The following is a 12,227-nucleotide window of genomic DNA, read 5'->3' as shown; positions in this document are numbered from 1 at the left end:
ATTTGGGTCGTGTCATTAAGGGGTTAAAGGCCCTTTTACATGCAAATGAAGATGATAGTGTTAATGGACATTAAGTCCATTAACACTTTATGCAAATACATCACAAAATCTTTCAATATTTTGGCCACTTGAAAGATTATGTTAGTGTGTAAAAGGACCAAGTGGGGTTATACACTTCTGTATGGCCATATTAATGCACTTTGTACTATACATCGTGCATTAATTATGAGCCATACAGAAGTTATTCACTTACCTGCTCCGTTGCTGGCGTCCCCGTCGCCATGGATCCGTCTAAATTCGCTGTCTTCTGGCGTTTTTAGACGCGCTTGCGCTGTGCGGTCTTCTGCCTTGTGAATGGGGCCGCTCGTGCCGGAGAGCTGGTCCCGCGTCGTCATCGTAGCTCCGCCCCGTCACGTGTGCCGATTCCAGCCAATCAGGAGGCTGGAATCGGCAATGGACCGCACAGAGCCTACGGTGCACCATGGGAGAAGACCCGCGGTGCATCGTGGGTGAAGATCCCGGCGGCCATCTTGGAGAAGGAAGAAAGAAGTCGTCGCAGAGCGGGGATTCGGGTAAGTAATATATCTTTTTTTTTTTTTAACCCATCCTTTGGGTTTTTCCTGCGCCGAACGGGAGGCCTATTGAAAAAAAAACAACCTGTTTTGGCGTGAGACAACCCCTTTAACAAAGTAATGACACCTACAAAACAATTTTTATTTCATGGTGATTGCAAGCATTTACCAGAACAGACATGTCAGGAGAAATGACAGATCTCTTTAAATGTAAGTTCTATATGATTCTATGAATTATCTATGGGAAGATGGAGCAATACTTCTGCAGCGTCACCTATTGGATTACAGCATTCCTGCAAGTCGATGTTAACCTCTTTAAGCAAGTCTTGTAACAATGGCTGGGAATTGTAAGCCAAAGCCAGAACCCATCCACAGACAGCTGTTTCGGGGTGTTTGCCCCTCAACAATGTGCAGTAGGATTCTGGCTTGGCTAGTGAGAAGCCCATAGATGTGGGCCAGGAAGGGTATTGCTTCCCCCGGAAAGCACTTATAAGTCTCCTCACACCTTTTAAGACATCTGTGCTCCTCAGGAAAATATGCAAATGGGAAGATGGAACAATATCTCTGCAGCGCTACCTATTGGAAGGCAGCATTTCTACAAGTCACTGTTAACCCCTTAGTGACCAGCCCATTGCCTTTTTACGTCCTGGCCTGCTGGGCTTAATTCCCAGAGGACGTAAAAACATGCCTCCTCTGGGAATGACAGCCCTGCAGGCTCAGGACGTGACAGCTCCATGCTGCCGGTTACCGGAGGTAGCCAACAGCATGGAGCTGTCATCCCGGGCCGTGGGACCCCACCCCCGGTCACGCGATCGCGTTAAAGCCACTGAAAAGTTTAAAAAGGGTAAAGTTTTAGTAGCCGAGAGCAGGGAGCTGTCACCGGGAGCCGCTGTATGTGGTTCCCGGTCACATGATCGCTGCTATCCAATGGATAACAGCGATCATGTAAAAGTTTAAAAAACTTTAAAAAGTTTTTAAAAAAAAGTTTGTATCATATCCACGAGGGGAGATGAAATTAGGTACCTAAGGCTTCTGGATTTATCCGCGGACCTTACCCTGGCTTCTGTGCACGCGTCCATCGCCTAAATGGCGGACGCAGGCGCAAAAGCCGCAGATTGGCAGGGTAATTTAAAATCTCCCTGCACCTGGCTACTAAATGTAGCCAAGAGCCTGGAGATTTCATGGGGTACCATGGTACACTTTTCCCAGTTATGTGATCGCCGTAATCCAATGGATAATGACGATCACATATAAGTAAAAAATAGCTCAATTTTCACCTCCCGTCAGGGATCCAATCCGTGAGGGGAGGTGAAATTACTTAACCAAGGCACCGGTGATGTCCCCTGATCCTTATCCGCGGACCTTTCCCCAGTTTTGGCGCATGCGCAAAATGGCAGGCGCAAGCGCAGAAGCTGGTGAGGGCAAGAGAAAATTTTAAATCTCCTGGCTCTTGGCTACTAAAGGTAACCGAGCGCGTGGAGATGTCACGGGGGGGGGGGGGGGGCTGAGGTGAGCGGTCACGTGATCTCCATTATCCAATGGATAATGGCGATCACGTAAAAGTTAAGACAGTTAAAGTTTGACGCTCCGTTCAGTTTGGGCCCCGTTGTTCTTCCAGACAGAAGATTACGGTCACAATGGGTATGTTTCTGAACACCAGACAAACGGGGGTATCCATTTTGGGGTGAAAGTCTTTATTTCTATGTATGCTGTACAAAAAAAAACCTATTTTTAAAATGACACGATTGCCAAAAAAACAATAATCTTAATTTTTCCTTCTGCTTTGTTTCAATTCATTCAAAAACAGTGGGGTAAAAATACGCAGTACACCCCTAGATGAATTCATTAAGGGGTCTAGTTTTTAAAATGGGGTCATTTGTGGGGGTTCTCTATTGTTTTGGCAGATTAAGGGTTCCCACAAGTGTGCAATGAGGCCTAAGACATCTCCAAGCAAAATATCTGTTCTAAAAACCCCCGGCTGCTCCTTTCGGTTTGTGCCCTGTTGTGCATACAGGCAGAAGATTAGGGCAACAATGGGTATGTTTCTGAACACGGCACAAACAGGAGGGGTCAATTTTCAGGTGAAAGTCTTCATTCATATGTGTGCTGTAGAAAAAAACAACTATTTTTACAATGACATAATTGATTTAAAAAAATCAAATCGCAATTTTTTACTTCTGCTTTGATTTGATTCATTCAAAAACTGTGGGGTCATAATACGCAGTACACCGCTAGATAAATTCGCTAAGAGATCTAGTTTTCAAAATGAGGTCATTTGTGGGGGCCCTCCGCGTTTTGGCCGATCAAGGGGTCTACAAGTGGGCAATGGGGCCTAAAACGCCTTCAAGCAAAATGTCTGATCTGAAAGCCACCGGCTGCTCCTTTCGGTTTGGTCCCAGTTGTGCATACGGACAGAAGATTAGGGCCACAATGGGTATATTTCTAAACACAGGACAAACGGGGGTATCCATTTTGGGGTGTAAATCCTCATTTTCATGTGCATTATAGAAAAAAAATCCTGTGTTTAAAATTAACGTATTTGCAAAAATATGAAATTTTATTTTTTCTTGTCTAAATTGCATTAATTTCTGAAAAGAAACTGTGGGGTCAAAATACTCACGGCCCCCCTCAGTGAATACATTAAGGGGTGTAGTTTTTAAAATGGGGGTCATTTGTGAGGGTATCTATCATTCTGACACCTATTAGCCTTTGCAATCTAGGATTGGTTCAGGAAAATAAAGTGTTCCTCAAAATGTTAATAAGTAATGTTAAATTTGTACGTCCCCCTAAATGGTTAAAAAAAAAACTACAGCTTTTCCAATGTGCGCCCAGGATAAAGTAAACAGATGGAAAAATATATCTTATCAAAAATTTCTATGTTATGTTTGCTCATATTTGAGATATTGCAGTTGGAAATGTGAAAAAATGACAGGTTTTTTTTCAAAATGTTCCCAATTTTGGCGCTTTTAATAAATATACACAAATTCTATCGATCTATTTTTACCGCCTACATAAAGTACAACATGTGGCGAAAAAACAAGGTCTGAATCACTTGGATATGCAAAACCTTTAGGGTGTTATTCCATGTAAAAGTTACACATGTCAGATTTGCAAAATTTGGCCTGGTCATTAAGGCGCAAACAGGCTTGGTCACTAAGGGGTTAAACTTGTTTAAAAAGTCTAACCATGACTGGAAATTGTGAGCCAAAGCCAGAATACCATACACAGACAGCTGTTTTGGGGTGATTGCCCCTCATTAGTCTGCATGTATTAGTCAGTATGAATTGTCTAAAACACAATAATTAGAGAGACTACTTATTAAAAAGAATTCTAATACTGGTATGATGTGCCTTCCTTTGGTGTATAAAGGGGCAATGAATTACTCAACATCTTGTAGTGTTTTCTTGTGCTGTGAGCTGTGGTAAAATGATGGTTCTAGATTAAAGTGAATCAGTCACATCCCCACAGCACCATAATGTATTTCCATCATACTTGCCCGCACTCTAGCCCCCCCCCCCTCATTATTGACTGGGCACTCACTTACATGCGCCTATATCGCACGACTTACGAGTCCCAGCATGCAAGTACAGACCATCGGTGGCTTACTGCAAGGGATTCCATTGAAATCGACTTAAAAATGAGCTATTCAAGAATCGGCATCTTTTCATCTATCCACCAAGTTGGTTGATTCTTTCAGGCTTCTCAGTTTCTAGTTTGTGATTTCTGTGATTATATATCCCTAAGGTGCAGCTAGTAGACTATTTATATTTTTGTATGTGTTCAGAAGAAGCAAGGAGAAGTCAGCAAAGCTGCAAGTGCCGACAGCACAACAGAAGGGACCCCAGCAGATGGATTCACAATCCTTTCCACCAAAAGTCTTTTCCTTGGACAAAAGGTATGTGCTATTGTCTAATATATATATGATTTAAGCAGAAATATTATCAGGCAGTTACTACAGGGACCTCCACTCTGCTGGACTTTACCCTGTAGATTAAATTAAAAATAATAAGTGTAAAATACATAAATATACGAGACCACCAATTAACAGCAAAGTGAGGCAGAAATGAGACTTATGATATGCTGAAACTGTCATCCGGAGCCGGCCACTTAGGCTTATGTCCAAATGCAACAAAAAACAAATTCAGTCAGACCTTCCTACAACTGAATTAAATGCACAGGTGCATGTAAGCCATTGCACATTGCATAAATGTTATATTTACTAACCGCATAAAAATGCAAGGTTCCTAGTGCATTTTAGATCAAAACATGTGGGCCCATCTGCCACGTCCCTTATTCATATGGGACCCAGTCTAAGGCTGGGTTTACGCGGATTTCGCCGCAGCAAATCAGCATGCTGTCGTTAATCCCGGGATTAGCCAGCCACGTGAAAGAGATTTCTCAGAAATCTCGTCCACATGGGACGGCAAATCTGCTGTGGCTAAGCCGGCAGAAGCTGCCGCTGTGGCGCGGATTTGCCGACCGCTGCATGTCTTTTTTTTTCCGCTTTGGCCTCCTCTATGGTAACGCCAGCCACAGCGGAAGAGCGGGGTTTTCGCCGCAGGTTTTGAAGCAGCGGTTCTCCCGGCGGAAATCTTGCAGTTTTTCGCTGCGTCCAAACCGCAGGGTTTCCATCGGGAATCCGCCCTGTGGGAACCCAGCCTTAATCGACTAAGCTCTCCTTGGGCCTAAGTTTCCAATGCATATAGGCAAAGTACGAACCAGGATATATATTCTAATTAAAAGGGAAATCACTTTTACAGATCAATTTTTGCCACTCTGGCTATATGTAAATAAAATAAAGAACGCCAGATATGCACTTTTTAGTCACCCTGTCTCCCAGAAAAAATGCAGTAAAAAGCGTTCAAAAAGTTGTATGTATTCTGAAATGGTACCAACATATATTAAAGGGAACCCCTGCAAAAAATGAGCCCTCGCACAACTACCTCGACACATAAATGAAAAAAGTTATTGGACGCCGAAATAATTTAAAAAAATCAAATGTCTTAACTATAAATTTGGTATCGTAGTAATCGTACTGACTAGAGATGAGCGAGTATACTCGCTAAGGCACATTACTTGAGTGAGTAGTGCCTTAGCCGAGTATCTCCCTGCTCGTCTCTAAAGATTTGGGGGGCGGGGAGCGGCGGGGGAGAGCGGGGAGGAACGGAGGGGAGATCTCTCTCTCTCCCTCCCTCCCCCCTGCTACCCGCCGCAACGTACCTGTCACCGGCGCTGGCCCCCGAATCCTTAGAGACGAGCTGGGAGATACTCTGCTAAGGCACTACTCGCTCGAGTAATGTGCCTTAGCGAGTATACTCGCTCATCTCTAGTACTGACCCATAGAATAAAGTTATCAGGTCATTTTTGTTGCAGTTTGTGCGCCGTAGAAACAAGATGCACTGAAAGATGGCGGAATGTCGTTTTTTTTTTTTTTTCAATTTACTCCACTTAGAATTTTTTAACGTTTTTCAGTACATTTCATAGTACCATTGAAAAATACAACTCATCATGTAAAAAACAAGCCCTCATACAGCAACGTCAATGAATAAATAATGGAATTACGATTTTTTTAAAAGGGCGGAGGAAAAAACTAAAATGAAAGAAAACAAAGGGCCGCGTCATTAAAGGGTTAAATATGCTTAAGCCAGCCAATAATATCCAGTCCTGATGTTTGCTCTAAAATTTAAATCTGGATCATTATAGGAGATTAGCGCGGGTAATAACAGCAGTACAATTATAAATACACACATCTGACGGGTAGATGGTCGGGTTCTTCTATTGGAGACCCAGTGCTCATGACCTCCAGCTCCTAGTAATGCACTGCATGACTTTGTTGAGGCTATTGGAGAGTTACTATATGCTGACTGTCAGATGCGTGAGTTGTTCCTTCCTAGGAGCAGTCAGCATACTAAGCGCAGCAGTATTCTCTCCGTAACCTGTCTTGTATTTGTAATCTCCTTGCATCCAGCTCTGTCGCTTGCTACTTTGCTGCTATCCTGATCTCTTCCCGCTGCTTTACTACTTCCCCGCTCATGCTTTTCTTTGCAGCTGAACCTTATTCACAGTGAAATCAGTAATTTAGCCGGATTTGAGGTGGAGGCTGTTATCAACCCTACCAATGCTGACATTGACCTTAAAGATGATATAGGTAAATGGGACCTGGGTTTTGTAATGGCTAATGGTTGTGAGATAATTCTAGATTTCAAAATTGTTTAATTTGGATAACCCAAATGGATCTATTTTAGTTACAATTAACTACCTATTTGGAGTATTATACTTGGGGACTACACTATAGACAATTTGAAAAATATGTATATTTTAATTGCTCCCTTTTAAAAGCCCTGTCAGTAACATAAAGGTACCTGAAACAGAAGCCTGTGTTCTGTGAATGGAGAAATCATCATGGAAGATTAAATGGGCTGTTCCACTAAATAAAGTTACCCCCTATCCACAGAATACAGGACAAGTATCTGATTGGTGGGGGTCTGACTGCTGGGGCTCTCAGCAATTTTGAGAATAGGGGTCCTAAAGGTCCCAAATAAATGGAGTGGTGAGTGAGTCTGTGCACCGCAGCTCCATTTATTTAGTTGGGACTGCTGGAGATAGTCCAATTGAAGCACTTGACTAATTCTGGCAGTTCCATTGAAATTAATAGAGCAGCGGTGCACATGTGTGACCACTGCTCCATTTATTTGGGGACCTTTAAGCCCCCCGTTTTTAGTGCTGATGGAGGTCCCAATGGTCAGATGGTTATCCCACATCCTGTGGATAGAAAATAACTTAATTTTTAGGACAGCTCCTTTAATGAAAAATGCTGAGAACGAGGAGCGGCCCACAGAAAGCAATCAGGAGGGCCTGTTGAGAACGAGAGGTAGAATCTGAATGGTTACTATTGACAACTTCTCAATCCTTCTTTTGTACCAGTTTTGATAAATCTAGAACCTCTATAATAGTTTATACACAGGATACAGTCTACTATAATGGCGCTGTGATGTCAGTAGGGAGTCTCAGGATTACTTGTAGAGCTTCTAAAGGGAGCGATTCTAAAGATGGGCATTCCCGAATATGGTGAACGAATTCTGCCATTCTGTTCTAGAGTTATCTCACACTGTTAGCTGCTGTGTTCTCTCTTTTTGCTTATGGTATTTATTTGCAGTCTGTCTTGCAAAAGATCATTTCTCAATTTTACCTTCTAGCTGAAGAAAAAACAGTCAACGTTACTAGTTTAGGGTTTGTTATAAAAATTCTACTACTGGTGTAGACACAACGTACTTTACCCTTTCCATTGGATTCAGGGTTTCCATAATGGGCTCTCTCTTTCTGCCATTATACAACAACACCATCTGCTGGCTAAAACCAGTACTGCAGTACATGACGGACATCACAGTATCGTCTTCGGGCATCGAACTGTACAGGCTTCAATGACAATGTTTGACCAGTGGATTGGAAAAAGTTAGTGACGCGCCTTTAAGGTGTAACTGTAATTATTATTTTTTTTACATGAAGAGCAGGTGATTTTAATTCTTTTTCATTATGTATAATTAATAGGGATGAGCGAGTATACTCGCTAAGGCACTACTCGCTCGAGTAATGTGACTTAGCCGAGTATCTCCCTGCTCGTCCCTAAAGATTCAGGGGCCGCCGCAGCTGACAGGTGAGTTGCGGTGGGGAGCAGGGGAGAGCGGGCGGGAGAGAGAGATCTCCCCTCCGTTCGTGCCCGCTCTCCCCCGCAGCTCCCCGCGGCGGCACCTGAATCTTTTGGGACGAGCGGGGAGATACTCGGCTAAGGCACATTACTCGAGCGAGTAGTGCCTTAGCGAGTATACTCGCTCATCCCTAATAATTAACAAATTTAGGGTGCTTTTAATAGTAAAACATATTTAAAGAGTACCTGCACCCTTGGAGCACTTCTGTTTTTAGCTCCTTCTGGCAGATGAAAGGAGACGGAAGGAGACAAAAACGGCCCGTGGTAAAAGCGCAGGTACTCTTTAAAAGCCCGTCTATTCCTTTTCAGCTATGCGTTACAGCTGAGAAACTTGCTGGCCATGAATGCAATGATAAGGAGCCGTCCCCCTTACAAGTAGCTGCATTCATCTTCTCAAAGGAGCCGGCAAAGAAACACTTGGATATGTTCCAGCAAAGTCCTAGAAGATAAGAGAGCCCAAGGAAATAAATTATAACTCGTCTAAGAGCAAGCAACATTACTACAAAATGATAATGTGTACTGATGTGTGCCAGGCAAAGGAGAAGGGCTGTCCATCTCGGTGGCTGTGTACTCGGCTATGTAGCTTTAAGGGATTTTCCAGGGAGAATACTACTGATGACTTATTTTTAAGATAGGTCATCAATAGTTGATCGGCTGGGGTCCATCACTTGGGGCCCCCGACCGACCAGCTGGTTATGGTGACAATGCCACAAATATGCAGGGGTTGGAGTGGAAGTCTCTGGTCCTACCTCTGTCAAGTGGCCGGCCCTTGTAACTACAAGTGCAGCTCTCATTGAAATCAATGGGAGCCATGTCTGCAATTACAAGCGCCGGTCACTACACAGAGGTCAGAGTAGAGACTTCCACTCCGACCCCTGTGTATTTGCGGCATTGTCACTATAATCAGCTGGTCGGTCAGGGTCCCAAGTGATGGACCCCAGCCGATCAACTATTGATGATCTATCCTGAGGAGAGGTCATAATTAGTATTCTCTCTTAAGGCTATAATCACACGGGGTGGATTTTGTTGTGGAATGTCTACAACGAACATTCCACAGCACAAATTATGCATCAAAATGCACACCATTTGGTACGGATTTTAAAGCAGAATTCACTCCACCATTAGAAGAGATTGAACCTGGTGCTATAATTGATGCGCTGCAGATTTAAAGTCTGCACTGTATGTCAATTTCCGCGTGGAATTTGTACAGATTTTTTCCTTAAGGCTGGGTTCACACAGGGCAGATTTGGCGCAGTTTTGCCGCAGCAGATCCGCCCGCGGCCGCTAATCTCGGGATTAGCCAGCCATGTGGACGAGCTTTCTCAGAAACCTCGTCCACACGGGACGGCTAATCCGCTGCAGTAGTTCCGGCTGAAACCGCGGCCGCCGCAGCCGCGGTTTCAAAATAAGCAGCATGTCTATTTACCTTTTCTTTTTTGTTTATTTATGTCACGGCCACGCTCTCCTCTATGGGAGCGCCGGCTGCAACGGAAAAGCAAGCGTCCGGACCGCTTCAAAGCCGCCGCGGCTTAAACCGCGGCGGTTCTCCCGGCGGAAATCTCGCGACACTGGACCCCCGTTCTTGTGCTTAGCTAGGGTCCCTGCAATCAGACTTCCTACCATCAGACACTTATTCTCTATTCTGAATAGTGGGTAAGTTGAAAACTTGGCACAATCCCTCCACGATCTGTGATCTAGAAAGCTTGATAGAAGATGGCAACTGAATATCACTAATAGCCTAATATATTTTGGCTTGTCATGAGTAAAATTGAGAAATTTTCTGCAGGGGCTGACAATGCATTTTTTTCCCTTCCACTTCGTTTTTAATTAAGGTAATGCAGCTGGTTGTAGTTGGGCCGAGTTCACACGTTGTGGTAATACGCTGCACGGCCGCACACCATGTCTTTCTTTACACGTGAAATATGTTTCACCTGTACAAATTGCATGGCCAATAGCCACATCATGGGACTGTGGCGGTTTGCAGTAAATCAGATGCTGTTTTTCCTTTCGTTTTGTGACCACACAGCAGCACACTACTGTGACGAGTGAAGCTAGCCTTAAAGGGATTGTCCCGCTTCTAGCTGTTTTCAAACATCTCCGTACATTGTGCATTGGTTGATGTTAGTGCTGCAGTCCATTCACTTCAATAGGATTCAGCCTGCAGTACCAATTTGGGTCACTGTGCAATGTACGGAGCTGTCTGACAGCAGCTAGAAGTGGGACAATCTCTTTAATATTGTTATAGTTGTTCTTCACAACCTCAGTACTCCTTTTTAAAAAGGCCATTCACACATTGGTAACATTCTCTCAATCAATGATACTGCATTAGGTATTTGACAAATGCTAAAAGGTCTGATGTTTATAGACCACATCCTGCATAAGTAAAGACCCCAAACATCTTGGGTGCATCTTCATTGAAACATCACCCATAGAATAGAATGATTTGGTAGTGCTGAGTTTCTCGTTGTCTGCTTTCTCCAGTTTCTAGCTCACTCATCACCAGTGAAATAACAATTCTGGAGTTTCTACCGCATTTTCAGCACTTCTAGTTTTTCGTACTGGAAATGTAGGAATCTATTGGACATAGGTCATTATCATTTCCCTTGCCAGTAGGGTTTGTCTCTGCAGTCCTTGATACGGATTAGACCTTGTCAGGCTGTGTAGGGGCACACCTGCTCACATGCAGAATAGTAATGCCCATCTGTCAATCTATTTATAGATTTCCAGGAGGAACAACAGAGGGACAAGTACAATACAGAAAAAAAGATTTATTTTTTTTAAAGGGAAATCAAGCACTTACTGAAAGAGACGTGTCAGGAGATCGAATGGGTCCTTTTTAAGAAAATTCTGTAGCTCCATTGTATGGTGATATATACTTTTAGTGGCCAAAATAATTTAAATGGTGAACGTTTCTGGCACTAAATAAAATGGCTCTTCAGGAATAATGTCTGTGCGTTAATCAGTGACTGGTCCTCTTAAAAAGGTACAATGTTGTGAAAGAATCAAGTAAGTAGACTTAAGAGGACATTCACATGTAGTGGAATTGGTGCAGCTATTCTGCAGCGGAAAATCCGAACTGAAATCCATGTCAATATCTGCACCATTGGTTCAGGTTTCAATGTGGATTTTGATGCAGATCCACAGCAGAATTCACACCTTCAACTGAAAAGGTTAAGTCGCCAGCAAATCTGCATCAAAAACTGTCTCAAAATCCGCAACAAAGTCTGCTACATGTGAATGTACCCTAAAGGTTAAAGACGTGGTTATAATGCCTTATCCTACAACCAGCTTGCCTTCCTTCAGGACCAATATAGTAATCAATAGCTAAATGTGAATCCAAAGATGAATCAACTAAACCGCTCTGAACATATTATGAGGTACGAATGGCTGACATGACCTTAGATCTGCTGCGATTTATATCTGAAAGCTAGCTGGATGACTTTTTCTTCTTCCCTGAGCCTCTAAGGTAGGATGACCAGGCAAGAGGTAAAATCATACTATGTGTCCTTTGTGTTCCTTACCCCACGTGGTTGACGTACATGTGTTTGCCTATTATAGTTGCAAGTTGTAAAGGCTGACATTGCCACCCTCGAAAGTGATGCTGTCGTTCATCCGACAGGCTCTGACCTCTACACCGGTGGTGAAGTAGGTAATGAAAAGTTTAGTGCTGCAGCTTTTCGTATATGCATGCATGGTTACAGAGGAGTAACATCTTACTAATTTTTCCAGCTAACCAAATCCGTATTGCATTGATGCCTTTTACCAAAGTGTGATCTAATCAAGAGGAGATTAACAAATGCATGTCACATACAGGAAACCAGCCTGCATCCTCGGAACCAATACTCCTGGGAAATCACTGCAACTTTCTATCTTAACAAGCCTGAGATATTAAATGGCTTTTCTCTCTTCTAGCTTTTTTTCAGACAGCTCTGTACATTGCACAGAGGCTT

At 43.3% G+C, this 12,227-nt stretch overlaps 1 protein-coding gene across 3 annotated transcripts in view; it reads left to right on the top strand.

The window, feature by feature from the left end:
* Window positions 1-12,227, top strand: part of MACROH2A1 (macroH2A.1 histone) — a 61,022-nt gene that overhangs the window by 19,837 nt on the left and 28,958 nt on the right. For 2 of the 3 annotated variants that reach the window (XM_066591063.1, XM_066591062.1), the window contains exons 5-6: window positions 4,357-4,467; window positions 6,621-6,720. In XM_066591063.1, coding sequence (XP_066447160.1) covers window positions 4,357-4,467; window positions 6,621-6,720 — 211 coding nt within the window. Of the gene's footprint in view, window positions 1-4,356; window positions 4,468-6,620; window positions 6,721-11,835; window positions 11,927-12,227 lie in introns of all 3 variants that reach the window. The other variant, XM_066591064.1, reaches the window with a different exon arrangement.

The sequence above is a fragment of the Eleutherodactylus coqui genome, chromosome 2 (genome assembly GCF_035609145.1).
Source record: "Eleutherodactylus coqui strain aEleCoq1 chromosome 2, aEleCoq1.hap1, whole genome shotgun sequence".
Lineage (NCBI taxonomy): Eukaryota > Metazoa > Chordata > Amphibia > Anura > Eleutherodactylidae > Eleutherodactylus > Eleutherodactylus coqui.
The sequence above is the reverse complement of the archived record's forward strand: the minus strand, read 5'-3'. Positions and strand labels throughout refer to the sequence as shown.